This window comes from Sminthopsis crassicaudata, chromosome 2 (genome assembly GCF_048593235.1).
Source record: "Sminthopsis crassicaudata isolate SCR6 chromosome 2, ASM4859323v1, whole genome shotgun sequence".
NCBI lineage: Eukaryota > Metazoa > Chordata > Mammalia > Dasyuromorphia > Dasyuridae > Sminthopsis > Sminthopsis crassicaudata.
The window spans coordinates 256,664,567-256,679,696 of NC_133618.1; the positions used below are offsets into that span (position 1 = coordinate 256,664,567).

General features: G+C 32.2%; 1 protein-coding gene across 21 annotated transcripts in view; it reads right to left on the reverse strand.

Annotated features, from left to right (window-relative positions):
* Positions 1-15,130, reverse strand: part of EHMT1 (euchromatic histone lysine methyltransferase 1) — a 265,726-nt gene that overhangs the window by 54,841 nt on the left and 195,755 nt on the right. For all 21 annotated transcript variants that reach the window (XM_074288973.1, XM_074288966.1, XM_074288986.1 and 18 more), the window contains 2 exons: positions 14,791-14,913; positions 3,657-3,758 (listed from right to left, as the gene is read on the reverse strand). In XM_074288973.1, the coding sequence (XP_074145074.1) occupies positions 3,657-3,758; positions 14,791-14,913 (225 nt within the window). The remainder of the gene's footprint in view (positions 1-3,656; positions 3,759-14,790; positions 14,914-15,130) is intronic.

Genomic DNA, 15,130 nt, shown 5'->3' on the forward strand with positions numbered 1-15,130 from the left:
TCAATCAATAGGAAAAATAATCTGCAAACTATGAGGTCTCCATACAGGAGCAATTAATTCTTTTTAACAACCACAATCAGATATGCAGAGGAAAAAAAGGATCTTCAGCAATTTCAGAATATTTAGAAGACATGAAGATAGAAATATATAATGAAATAAAAGCTCTAGAGGAAATAAATGGAAATATAAATGTCTTAAGACCAGAGGTTAAACTTTACTAAAGAAATAAAATACCAGAAATCTAGAATAGACCAAAGAAACCAATAACTTCATGACACAGTAAAAAATATTAAAACAAAACAAAAAAATAAGTTGGGGATAAAAAGAGAAAAAAATAAAATCTGATATTAGAAACAACTGACTTGGGGGAAAAAATTAAGGACAATATAAGAATCATTTGTCTCCCTAAAAACTGACCCCTCCCCCTCCAAAAAAAGTTTAGACCTTGTATTTTAAGAAACCATAAATAAAAAATGTCTAGATCTCATGGAATCATAAGGTAAAATGAAGATAGAATGTACCAATCATCTCAGGAAAGGGACTTCAAAAAGGAAAGTCCAGAAATGTAAAAAAAAATTTAATATGTAAAAGAAAAAATTCTGCAAGCAGTGAGAAAGAAGAAATTCAAGTACAGTCAGTTCTATTTATTCAACTCAGACATTCCTAAAAATCAGCTGTTAAGCAAAATTATACAATTAAAAACCACAGGGCTCATGGGAAAATAGATTTTAGGACACAACAAATTTTTGCAATGAAATTCTTAAAAAAGAAAAAAAAAATATATATATATATATATATATAGGAACCTAAGAAAAATGGTAGCACAGCTTTATATATGTTAAATGATTAAGAAATACACAAATATCGCAAGGATTAATATCAGCATCCATGGCCTCAGACTGCTGCTTATCCTAGACTTCATCTAGATGAAATTCTGAAATGTGGAGCCAGAGCAAAAACCTTGGAGGAAGGTAAGGGTAGAAGGAGAGGAAGAAGTGTTGGATCATAGCTCCTTTTATATCAGAAGATGCACAATAAACATGACACTTTACCTCAAAAAAAAAAAAAAAAAATCCTGAAGTTTGCTTGTGGAAGTGGGTTTCTGAAGGACTGAGAAAGAATTTTGTCAGTGACATAAAGTAAGAGGCCACTGCAATTATTCAAGCAAAAGGTAATGAGGTCCTAAACTAGAGGAAAAAAGCAGATGTAAAATTAGTAATTTTACTACTACTGGTAGTAAATACAGAATTAGAAATAGAGGAAAATGCCAGGGTCATGAATTTGAAACAGGAAAAAGGATAGTGCCCTCAAAAAAAATTTTGGAAAGTTGAATAAAGTCTTAAAATACAATATCAGTTTTGGACATTTGAACTTGAAGTGTTTAAATGTTCAATAAAGCAAACAGAGTTCAGAAGAGAAAATTGCCAGATATAACAAATCTATAAGTAATCTGGATAGAAATGATTACATATGTCTATTTATGTATATAAATATGGATGATGAGAGAATCGAAAGAAAGAAGTAGTCATAGGACAAAGCTTAGGGAGCATGATATGAATGATTATCTAGTAAAGGAAGTTGTGAAGGAGTCAAACAGAAACAGGAGGGAACAGTCATAAAGAACTAGATAGGAAAGAGAATCCTAGATGATTAGCAGTAGCAAATGGTGCAGAGAAGTCAAGAAAGATAGGGATTAAGGAAAGACAATAGAATTGACTAAGAAGTAATCGATAACTAGAAAGGGTAACTTTAGTTAAGTGAAAAGCCAGACTACCGGACACTGACATGTGAAAAAGAGGAAAGAACATAGAGGTAATACATTCAGACAATTTTTTCTAAGAGTTTGGTTGATAAAGGGAGGAAAGGTATAAAGTCCAAAACTTTTAGAGAATAGTAAGATATAGTGAAGAGGTTTTTTTGAAGGATGGAAGAGTCCTGGGCTTGAAGAGGATTCCCAGTGCCTATTTTCTATCAGTGGGCAGTGTTAGCTACTAAGGAGATACTTCAGAGAGACTATTTCTAATAGCAGTGAAGGAACTCATAGGAATGATTAGGAACATCTGAATATTAGAGGTGGGATAATTAAAGAAGCAACCTGATGAAGACAAAAGCATAGAAGATCAAAGACACATGTAGATATCCTAAGAAAATGAAGTAAAGGGGGAAAGCAAGGATGATGTAAAAAGATTTTGAGATGAGGACAAGGGAACTAGAAGGTATTTATGGAGAACAGACTAATTTCCAAAGTAAATAAGGTCTGAGGTTCTCAAATAAGTTGAGGGGATAGAGATGTATGTAAGGTTTGAGAAAAGGTGAGCAGAAATTTTGCAACAATTTCTCTGGGAATTAGGGAAGTGTGAAAATTTTACTTTGCTACAGTAAGAAACAAGAAAAGGTTATGAAACAAATTTATAGTGCACCCAGTTAAATCTGCATAGGTGTTATGTAGTTAAATCTGGATTCATATACAAATTTCCTAAATCCAATATAAACTCTTACCACTATACGAAAGCAATAGGATGCTAGCAGCAGAAAAAAAGGAGAAGACATGGCTTACATTAAGATCAGTTCAAGAAATAACCTGTAAGGTATAATCAAGATTACCTAAAAAATTCAGCTCTTTTCCCAATGGGAAACAATGGGACATCAGGATTCTAAGACCTTTAAAATACTTCCCACTTGAATATGCAAAGAATAAAATTAAAGTTTCTTTTCCTCTTTCACACATCCTACTATGAACAGTTATGTTCTACAATAGGAAGCATATAGTGCTGAGTGAGGGTGAGGGCTATTCAGCTGATAAATCTAATGATAAATGATAGCCATATTTTTGATGAATATTTTCTCTTGTGTAATAAATTATAACTTTTATCATTGTTGATGCTTATATAAATCAAAAAGAAAAACAAAATTCAAAGAGGCATGTTACCTCTTCTTATCAATTCAGGAAATCATGGCATTTCATATAAACTGGGAAATGGTTAACTTATCAGAAGTGAGCTACAGAACTGCTATATTTTCTGGGACAAAGATTATACTTGCCTTACTATGATGCATCCCAGCTAATCAGAGATCTTTTGGGATTGACCTTTTTTTTTTTTTTTTTAAGATAAAAATTATCCTGGGAAGATTGAATCTATTCGACATTAACATTATTGCTTAAATGGATGACAATCATAATGTTCTTCTATCACATAGGTTTTTTTTTTCTCTCACTTCTTAGTCGTCACGCAGGTTTGTAAGGAAGATTACTAAAGAAAAGTATAAGCATTTCCCTAAGTGCTAAGATAAGGCTCTAGGAAAACCAAGAAGCAAAATTTTAATATGGGATGAGAAGATGGAGAATAGGGGAAGTTGACACCTGATATGGAGTCCTTGCAGGGTGTGTAACTAATAAAAGGCCTTGTATAAAATGGACAAGCTCAAAAAAGCATTTGCTGGTTGAACCATTTATATTTGCTGGTAACTCAGTCTGTAACAAGGAAAGAGTTGGTGCTTCTCTATTTTGTCCCAAGAATAAAAAATAGGCATATATCTACTATGTGATTTTGACAGGGATGAAAGCTCTTCTGCCACCACTTATCACCAACTACTCAGAAGAATAAAGGACAGCATGACATGTGGCATTAGAGGTCCATTCCATAACTAAACCTTACCTGGCAATTGACATCCATCTGTCCATTTGAGAGCAAATACTGAACCACATCATAGTGTCCTTTCTTGGCAGCTAGGTGCAAACATGTAGAGCCTTCTGCATCCTTAAAGAGAAATAAAATGGAATGATAAAATGTTTCAAGACATAGATTCTTCCATCTATAAAGAGCAATCAATTTTCAGTTTTATGATTATAACACAAAGCAAGTAAACAGATCTGAGAAATATGAACTCAAATATTGATTTCCCTCAAAAAATTGAAATGGTTGAAACAAGGTCAATGGATCCACATAATAATGTTATTCTATTCTTATCTCTCTACAGTAGACTTCCTGCTCAGACAATGCCGTTCACAGGATGGTCATACTTAGAAATTCAAGAGACTGGTGTAATGAAATTGAAAAAAAATTGTATCACCACAAACTTCAGATATTTTTCAACTCAAATGACAGCACTTCAAAAACATTAAAACACAATGAGGAGGGGCAGCTAGTTGGTACAGTAGATACAGCACCAGCCCTGAAATCAGAAGGGCCTGACTTCAAATCTGTGTGACCCTGGGCAAGTCACTGAATCCCAATTGCCTCAGGGGGAAAAATCCACAATGGGGAATGTCTAAAGCTCAAATTATATAAAGTAGTAAACATTAAACCAATTTGGTACTAATTAATAAATAGAAAAGTTAAACAGTGGAAAGTAATAGATAAGCAAGCATAAGAAACAAATAAATTGAATAACTATGTATTCAGGAAACAAGAATATAAATTCATGAGGAATAACTCTTTATTTGACAAAAAGTCCTGAAAACAGTTCATAATAACTTAAAAGAAACTGGATTTAAACTAGTATCTTATACTATAAAATATAATAAGCTCAAAATGTTAGAAGACCTGAACATAAAAGGTGACAAAACACACACGCGCACATGCATGCATGCATACACACACACACACACACACACACACACACATAATTTCGCAGGGATCTTTTACATTAATGGTTAGGAGAGTACAGAATCAATCTTTAATCAAAACAAGGATAGAGAATATCATAAAAGTCAAAAGAGATAATTTTAATTACTTTAAAACTGAACTCTTGCATAAACAAAAACAATGCAACAAAGATCATAGATTAGGGGAAAAAAAAATTTGCCACCAAAATCTCTAATAAGGATTTAATATGGAAGATGTAAAAGGCAATAACAAATATTGAAAAATCAAGATTCTTCACTCAATGAATAAGTGATTTTAAAAATATGAATACTCTACAAAAAAGAATTACTAATAATTAACATCCATATGAAAGATGTCTCCTAATAGAGCCAACTCTCAACACTGATGAGAGATTAGTCACTGTTTTCTGTTTATAGTCATTCAACTTTTCTATTAAACTTATTGCAATACCTGGCACATAGTAAGCACTATATAAATGTTAGCTATCATCATCATCATCATCTTGTCTCCATCTTGTACATATGGACATCATAATAAAATCTTTTAAATTCCTTGTTGAAATTCAAGTTTACTATTATTTTTGTCATCATCCTTTCCCTTCTCTATGACCCAAGAACTACTAGTTTAGCATATTACAGAGGGACTCAAATTGACTTGTCATGATCCCCATTTTCCTTTCTAAATATTCACAAAGAAACCCTTGGAATTTTCAAAGATGAGTGAGAGTGATGTAAAAAGTATATCTACAAATTCATTCATTACCCAAACTTGTACTGTGTAAGGTCTGGTAATTGGAATGCACTTAAGATAACTCAGTAGTTTCTTATTTATACTGAGTTTCAATGTTATCTCCATTATCAAAAGCTTTCTCCTTCAAAAAGATCTATTTTGATGGATATATGATAAAGCGGATTTGAGAATTCTGATTCCAAGCCATCCACATTTTCTCATCATATATGAATCTTATCCATGCCTTCCTATAAATATGGTCAAAGTAGTCTTAATATCTAGAAGCCTTGACAATATTTTTGCCTTTTAAGATATAGCAGTCAATTGCCCTGATTTTACAAACAGCATATATCTTTTTTGAAAATATATTTGTTAAGTAATATTTTTATTTATATATCAAATTATTATTGCTAAAATGCTGCTATCCTCTTATGTCCATCATATATCTCTCCACTTTTCTTTAGATCACCTACAATTTGGATCTTTGGATATATTGTACTATGATTTGCACTAATAATCAGGGGACAACTCATGTTTAAAATGTAGGTTTTTATAAAAGTAAATAGATGAAAATCATTGAAAGTCCTGTTCAACTAGTGCTTTGTAATCTAAGCCTAACCTATTCAGGCTTGCCATGTTGTCCACATACTATTCCTTTTTGAAGATATAGCTATAAGTTGATTAAATCAATTTACTGCTTTCTCACACATTTCATAAATCAAGGAATAGATTTTTTTTTTTAAACAAACTTGTACCAGTGTGAATTGTTAGGCCAATAAACTTCTGAGCATTTAATCAATCTCATTAAAAAGTCCCTTCAGAATTTACTTATGGACATAAAGGGTGATACCATAAGCAAATTAGGAAAGCAAGGGATTTGCTTATTTCTCAGCTCTTTAGAGAAGAGGGGGATTTATGATGAGAAAAAAAAAAAAAAAAAAAGAAAACATTATATAATATAAAATGGATAACTGTGATTACATTATATAAAAAAGATTACATAAAAGCAAAATCAACACAGCCAAGATTAGAAGGGAAGCAGAAAGCCGGAGAAAAATTTTTATAACCAGTGTTTCTGATAAAAGTCTCTTTCTAAAATATATAAAGAACTGTGTCAAATTTGTAAGACTACAAGTCTTTCCCCAATTGATAAAATGTTCAAAGGATATAAATAGACAATTTTCAGACAAAGAAATTAAACCATTTCTAGTCATATGAAAAAATGCTCTAAATCACTATTGATCAGAAAAATGCAAATTAAGACTTCTCTGAGGTATAATTATTACATATCTCTCAACTGGCTAAAAGGACTGGAAAAAATAATGCTGAAGGTTGGAGGGCATATAGAAAAACTGGGACACTAATACATTGTTGTTGGAATTGTGACCTGATCCAAATTATTTTGGAGAACAATTTGGAATTAAGTCCAAAGGGCTTTCAAATTGTGCATAACTTTTATCCAGCAGGGTTTCTACTGGGTCTGCATCCCAAAGAGATCATAAAAGAAGAAAAAGGACCACATGTGCAAAAATATTTGCAGCAGCTCTGTTTGTGGTAGCAAAGAACTGGAAAATTAGTAGATGCCGATTAATTGGGGAATGGCTGAATAAGTGATGGCATATGAAAGTACTAGAATATTATTGCTCTATAAAAACTGATAAACTGATTTTAGAAAGGTCTGGAAAGATGTATATAAAGTGATACTGAGCAAAACAAGAAGAACCAAGAATACATAGTACACAGTAATAACAAAACTATATGATGATCAACCATGACATACTTTGATCTTCTCTGTGGTTTAGTGATCCAAGTCAATTCCAATAAACTTTGGATGAAAAATTCCATCCACATCCAGAGAGAGAACTATGGAGACCAAATCTAAACCAACACATGCTATGTTCACTTTTTTTTTTTCCTTTTTTCTCCTCTTGCTCTGATTTTTCTTTCCCAACATGATTCATAAAGAAGTATATTGGAGGGGAAAAAATGTAGATTTATAACCAAAAAAGAAAAAAAGTTAATTTTTAAAAATGTGTAACAAGGGAAAATAAAATGTAATTGAAAAAAAGGAGAAAAAAGCTCCTCAATATCTGGACTTGAACAAAATCAGTATCATTTCATCCATAAACAGAAGCATGTAAAGAGCTTTGCTATCTGTAAGATATTTCTTTAGGATACAGATTCTGTGTGGGACATTCTTCATGAAAATGACAAACACCAATGGTGAATGTAAACTTTCCTTTTTTATGCCTTGCCCAGTACTGATAATAAGAATAGTAAGCAAAGTAATTTAAATGGTTACATCTAAAAATTTTATATGATCTTAATATGTGCAAAGAAGATAATTTATTTAAAAAGAATTTAATGCTATGTCTGCTCTACTAAATCAAATATTTTTGTGTAATCAAAAAAAAAAAATACATATCTAGACTGATTATTTTATTCTTTGTACTTTGGGTCATACATGACTATGAATGTGTTCCACTACAGAAAAGTCATCTGCTAAATAAGATGATGTTATATTCAGAAAATCCCAGAGTTATCAACTAAAAAAACTACTTGAAAGAATTAACAACTTTAGTTTGTAAGACATAAATAAACCCACATAAATCAACAATATTTCTATATTTTACCAACAAAGTCCAAAAACAAGAGATAAAGAAATTCCATTTAAAATAACTGTAAACAGTTTAAAATATTTGGGAGTCTGCTTGTCAAGACAAATCCAGGAACTATATGAACACAATTACAAAACACTTTTCACAAAAATAAAGTCAGATCTAAACAAATGGAAAATATCAATTGCTCATGGGTAGGTCAAGCTAAATATAATAAAAATTTTCCTTCCTAAATTAATCTATATTTTAATGCCATACCAATGAGCTAGAAAAAAATAATAATAAAATTCAGCTGGAAAAACAAAAGGCCAAAAAAATTAAGAGAACTAATAAAAAGAAAAATAAAGTAGAAATGGATTCATGTTTTAAACATTAAGGGTGATACTATAAGCAAATTAGGAGAACAAAGGATAGTTTACCAGTCAGATCTTTGGGGAAAGAATCTACCTTCATATTATCATCAAGGATCAACTAATGTATACATATATCACACAAGACCTAACAAGAAATACAAAATACAAAATTTTCATTACCTTAAATTAAAAGTTTTTGTTCAAACAAAAATTAATGTGAACAAGATTAGTTGGGAAGCAGAGAGCTGGGAAACAATTTTTATAGTCAGGGATTCTGATAAAGGCTTCATTTTCTAAAACATAGAGAATTAACTCAAACTTATGAGAATACAAGTTATTCCTCAATTAATAAATGATCAAAAGATATGAGCAGACAATTTTCAGAAGGAAATTAAAATCATCCATAGTCATAAAAAATGACTTCTAAATCTACTGAATATAAAAATCCAAATTAAAACAATTCTGAAGTTCCATCTCATACCTATCTAATTGGCTAACACAACAGAAAAAAGATAATGATTAATGTTGGATGGGATATGAGAAAACTAGGGCAGTAATACATTGTTGGTAGAATTGTTAATTGATCCAGCCATTCTGGAAAGCAATTTGGAATTATACACAAAGGGCTATCAAAATATGCATATCCCTTTGATCCAGCAGAGTCTACTGGGTCTGTACCCTAAAGTGATCATAGAAAATGGAAAAGGACCCACATGTAGAAAAATGTTCATAGGAGTTCTTTTTGTGGTAGCAAGAAAATGGAAACTGAGTGGATGTCCATCAATTGGGAATGATACATAAATGTAATGGAATAGTATTGTTCTATAAGATATGATGAGTAGGTTGATTTCAGAAAAGCCTAGAGAGACTTCCATAAACTAATGCTAAGTGAAATGAAGGCAACCAGGAGAACATTGTACACAGTAACATCTAGAACATTGTACACAGTAACATCTAGATCATGTGATGATCAACTGTGATGGGCTTAGCTCTTCTCAGCAATACAGTAATCCCAAAACAATTCCAATAGATTTGGATAGAAAATGCCATCCAGAGAAAGAATTATGGAAACTTAATGCAGATTGAAGCATACTATTTTCACTTTATTTTTGTTGTTGAACTTTTGTTTCTTATGGTTTCTTTCATAATATGATTAATATGGAAATATGCTTAAAATGATTGTGCATGTATTATCAGACTGCCTGCTGTCTGGGGGAGGGAAGAGATAAAAGAGGGCAAGAGAAAAATTTTGGAACTCAATCTTACAAATATGAATGATGTAAATTATTTTACATGGAATTGGAAAAATAAAATACTATTGGGAAAAAAATAAAGAAAATCAACTATTAAAGAATCTACCTTCATATTATCAAGGATCAACTAATATATACATATATCACACAAGAGATTTAAGTTGGGTAAGGCTGTTCCCTTTTATATGTGAAAAGAAATAATCAGCAGGCTGATTTCAGAAAAGCCTGTAAAGACTTACATGAACTGATGCTAAGTGAAGTGAGTAGAACCAAGAGAACATTGTACAGAGCAACAAGATTATGTAATGGTCAACTGAGATGGACATAGATTTTTTCATCAATGAAGTGATTCAAGCCAATTCCAATAGACTTGTGATCGAGACCTTTCTACATCTAGAGAGAGAACTATGGAGACTGAACATGGAACACAACATAGCATTTTCACTTCTTCTTGCTGTTTGATTGTTCCCCCCCCCCCCTCATTTTTTCCCCTTTTGAGCTGATTTTTCTTATGCAGGACAAATGTGGAAATATGCATATGTTTAATCTAAATTAGATTAGTTGCTATATAGGGGAGGGAGTAAAAGGTGAGCAAGGGAAACAAATTTGAAACAAATTTGAAAGTTTTATAAGGGTGAAGGTTCAAAACAATCTTTTCATATATTTTGAAAAATAACTACTAGTATTAGAAAATAAATTAAAATGTAAAATTTTTAAAAAAAATCTATTCCCTTTTTTTGTCATTTTATCAATTTGATCACCAAAAGTTAGAAATTCAATCCTTTTCATTTACTTTTTGTTAGTGTCTTACTAGCATTTTTTAGTTACTGATAGCTTGGATTATTTTCCTTAAGAATTGCATGGTAAAGAGAACAAACTCTAGCAAGCTGTACCATGCTGGAAAGTTTTGTCTACTTTCCAAAGCCAAATTTAGCAGATGCCTTCAAAGTATGGGAAACTTCAGCTGGTCACTAGGAAATGAATCATTTGACCACGGCAATCTCCTAAAAAAAGTGAAAATTTAAAATGTCCCAGGTTATGCAGTGTTGGCAATGATAATGACTGAATAAACAAAGGATGCTTAAAAAAAAAAAAAAGAATTGCATGGTAATATCCTCTGATTACACATCTATGAAGTAATGACTATTATTCATATATATTTCTCATCAGAAATTTACTATAAATTATTGTTTTCTTCTAAGTTTAATTGCACTGATTTTGTTTGTACAAAAAGTTTTTAATTCTATATAACTAAAATAATTTTATTTCCTTTGATTGTTTTTATTTCTTTTATGGTCAAGAACTCTTCTCTTCCCCATTATTGTGAAATATATTTCTTTTCCTGGCCCTATAAATTATTTATGATATACCTTTTAACATTTAGGTCAAATATACATTTGGAATTTAAGTGTAGCATATAGTGTAATATTTGGTTTAAAGCTAATTTCTAACAGAATGTTTTCACGGTTTCCCAACAGTTTTTGTTGAATAGAATTAGATTTTAATCTAGTTAAATCCTTGGGTTTGTTAAGTGTTGTAGTCACTAAGTTTGATTGCTTTTGGTTAAATAATTCCACGGATATACTTTATCCAATAACATACACGTTTAATAATTTACACTTTCATTCTTGAGCACTTCCCATCCCTACTGCTTCTCCATCATGCCTTGCTTCTCCAATTCCTGGACTTCTTCACATGAGGAATATAGAATATGATATATTACAGTATAATTTAACAACATATAATGTTACTTTTTAAACAACATATAATGTAACTATTTCCTTCCATTTCTTATCTTATTGTATGACTTTAGAATACTGTGTATCTTTCCATAGTGCTATTTCAGATATCCTTCCTTGTCTAATTTATCCTATGTTACTAAACATTCCTATTTGAATTAGGATGGCTGGTGTACTTTGCTACTACTACTATACCTAGATATATTTTTTACCTCTGTGATCAAACATCTGAAGATAAAGGATCTGTTGCTGGACTAATGAATGGGTTGCTGAGTGAGTGAAATTCCCTCAATTAAAAAAGGAATTTAAGGCATAGAGATTAAGTTAGTTAAGCCAGCTGTTCTAAACTTCAAAGAACCTGTATTATTCACTACATTACACCTGATCCTTTACATTACCCCATCCTTTTTTGCTCCAACCTGTAATGAGGAGGTAAAGCTTTTCAGGTTTATCAGGTCACACTGATCCAATTCCCTCAAATTCCCCTGAAGTTCCACTGTTTCTCTAATCTTAAATCTTGTTTCCTTTTCTACTACCATTAAGTATCAAGAGCTGAAATAAACAGTACTGACTTAAACATCAGAGCACACTAGAGAGAAAAGATGGAGGTCAGGAAGAGTTGGGAAGTAGAGCTTTTTAGCTTGAGAAACAGACAATGCAAAAACAGATAGCTAGGAGAAAGAATAAGGAACAAGTATGTTGTAAAGACCTTTAAGTGCTACAAGAGTTTGTATTTGATCTGGGAGGTAACAAAGAGTGATTAGAATTACTGAGTACAGAGATAACACAGCCCTAAACATTAAGAAATGCATCTTCATAGTTATGTGAAAAATGGAGGTGGGGAGATTTGAGGAATGCCAACTAAATAGAAGACTTTTGCAAAAGATCAGGAAAAATGTGATTTAAAAAAAAAGTAAACTAGGGAGATGGCTGTGTGAATAAAGAAGATGGAAAGTATGCCAAACATCACATAAAGAAAGAAATGATAAGATTTGGTAATTAGTTGCTTGCTAAATATCTTGCCCTACTAAGTCTTAGCTTTGGACTATTCCCACTCATCTACTCCTTCACTCCTATACATGTGCTAACTGAAGCTGGAGAACATCATTATACTGAATGTATTTATCACAAATTTATGTTACATAACCTCAAAGGAGCTCTCATTGTATCAAAGCAAACCATTCACACCTCAGTATTAAACTCCCACTAATCATAAAAACTCCTCAAAACCTTTTAATCCCTCTTTAAACATCTCATGACCTGTTCTACCCTCCTGGCTAAGATTAGGGCCATTTATAGAAAGCTCCCCTTCTCCTTTCCTCCTCATTTTACCTCTTCTTTCACTCTATCTTACATAATAAGATGGTCCTTCTCTTCACCAAGGCAAACCCCTTTACTTGCAAAAGTGGTGCGTTTCCATCCTGCCTCCTCCAGTAGATCATTCTCACTATCCCCAATCTTTCACTTATCTTCAATCTCTCTTTGAATAATGGCTGCTTTCCTACTGCTTACAAACATGGTCATGTCTTCCTGTTCCTTAAAAAATATTCATTTAGGCCATCCATCCCTGATCACTACCCATATTTCATCTTCATTCTGTGGCACAAAGATCTTTCAGAAGGCAATCTAAAACAGAAGTCTCCAATATGATGTAGTTTGTTTGTATGATTCTTTGCATGCTGTCTCTCCCATAACACAGAGAGCTCCTCCTGGAGAGAGCAGGGGCTGTTTTTTTTTTTGTTTGTTTAAAGGAAAGGAGTAAGAGAAAATGAAGGCAATGAGGGCTCCTCTTCCTACACTTTGTTCCACCTAGACTGGCCTTTTTATTCTTCATATAATGTTTTATCAAACTTTTCTCTCCCCTAGCACTAACCATCCCACAAAGCTGGAATGTACTCCTGTTTTATCTACATCTCTTAAAATTCCTTTTTTTCCTTTGAAGCTTGGATTCTGCCTTTTCCTGACATTCCCAATTCAAAGTGTTCTATACAAACACACACTCATACGCACACCTGCACTCACCTACCCCTTGAATTAAATACATGTTTTAAAAATACTTATGTATGTACATTTATCTTCCCCAATACAATGTAAGCTCCCTGACGATAATAACTTTTCTCATTTTTTACACTGTATTTCTAATACATTCCACAGTGCCTGGCATATTAAGTAGACAATAAAAGGTGGCTGATGGGATGATTTCCTACAATAGATTTTTTAACAAATAAGCTGAAATTCTCTTCACACTAATTCATAGATTCATACATCTGGAGCTAGAAATTAACTCAGAAATCATATAATCTAAACTCTTCATTTTGTAAATAAGGAAACTGAGGACCAAAGAAATTAAGGGACTTTAGATGGCATGACTATGACAAAGATTTCTTCTTGTTTTAGGGAATGTGAAAGTTAAAATATTAATACCTAACAACAATACAAAATTTTGAAGTAAACATAATGCTTTACATATATTATGCCATTTAATAATCAAAAGAATATGGTAGAGATACCAGTTATTATTATTCCCATTTTATACATAGGAACAAATTCACCAACCTCTTTAACTGCCTAAGTATAAATTGCACAGTCTTTATATTTAGCTACAATTTATGTCTTTTAGTTTCCTTCATGGCGAATATAAATATAATTTTGGCTGAGTATCTTCAGTAATATAGGAACTCATTAGTCATCCTGGCCTCAATTTAAGTTTTCTACCATATGCACAAAACGTATTCAATGAAGGATACACACACACACACACACACACACAGAGAGAAAAACAAAAAATCTTGTGGGGAAAAAGGGAAGGAGAATGTAGAAGGGGGATATGACATATACATATATAAAATAGCTATAACAAAAATAGTATGTGATGGGGTAATAAAAGACACAAAGTATTATGTGAAATACAATGAAAAATCACTCAAGACTTAAAAGAGCATTATGGAAAGCCTCAAGTAGCTAGAGGTAAGTCAGATGAAAGCTTATTTTTTTTTGGTTGTTCAGTTGTTTCAGTCATGACTGACTCATTGTGACTTTATTTGGGGTTTTTCTTGACAATAATACTTAAAAAGGGTTTTAAGTGATGTGTTCAGAGTCACACAGCAAGTAACTGTTTTAAGGCTAGATGTGAACTCATGAAAATGAGACTTTCTGACTCCAGGTCCAGCATTCTACCCACTATATCACCTAGCTGCTGTTGTAACTTAATCTCTGGCAATAGCCCAGCTTTCTAAATTGTAGTTTGCAAAACTGTATGGGGGTTCTCATCACTGAGCATGACAGAGAAATCACAAAATTATGATATAAGTAAATGTTTGATTAGTACACCTATTTTTATATATGTGATCAGGGGTCACATATAAAAATTTCTCAGGTGAAGAGCTCACAAGTGGAAAAGTTTGAGAAGCCCTGCTCTATATGACATGAAATTATTTTTATTTCCTCAGAAAATCTACATACTTATAAAAACTAGAACTTAATAATCATACCTTAGGATCTACTAATGCTCCAGCCTTGATGAGGTATTTTACAGCATCCAAATGGTTATTTTCTGATGCCTCCATCAGTGGGGTTCTCTGGTCTTCTGAACAGGTGTCAATGTTAGCACCAGCCTATTGAAACAAATGACAGTGGAATATTCAAGCTTCTTTTCATGGGAAAGAAAGAACAAAAGTGAACCAATCAGTAATTGGTTTGATTACAATTATAGTGCTGCTGATAGTGGTGGTGGTAACTGCTAATATTTGTGTAGCACTTTAAGACTGAAATGTGCTATCTATATGTTATTTTAAAAATTCATTTGATTCTCAGAACAATCATATGAGGGAG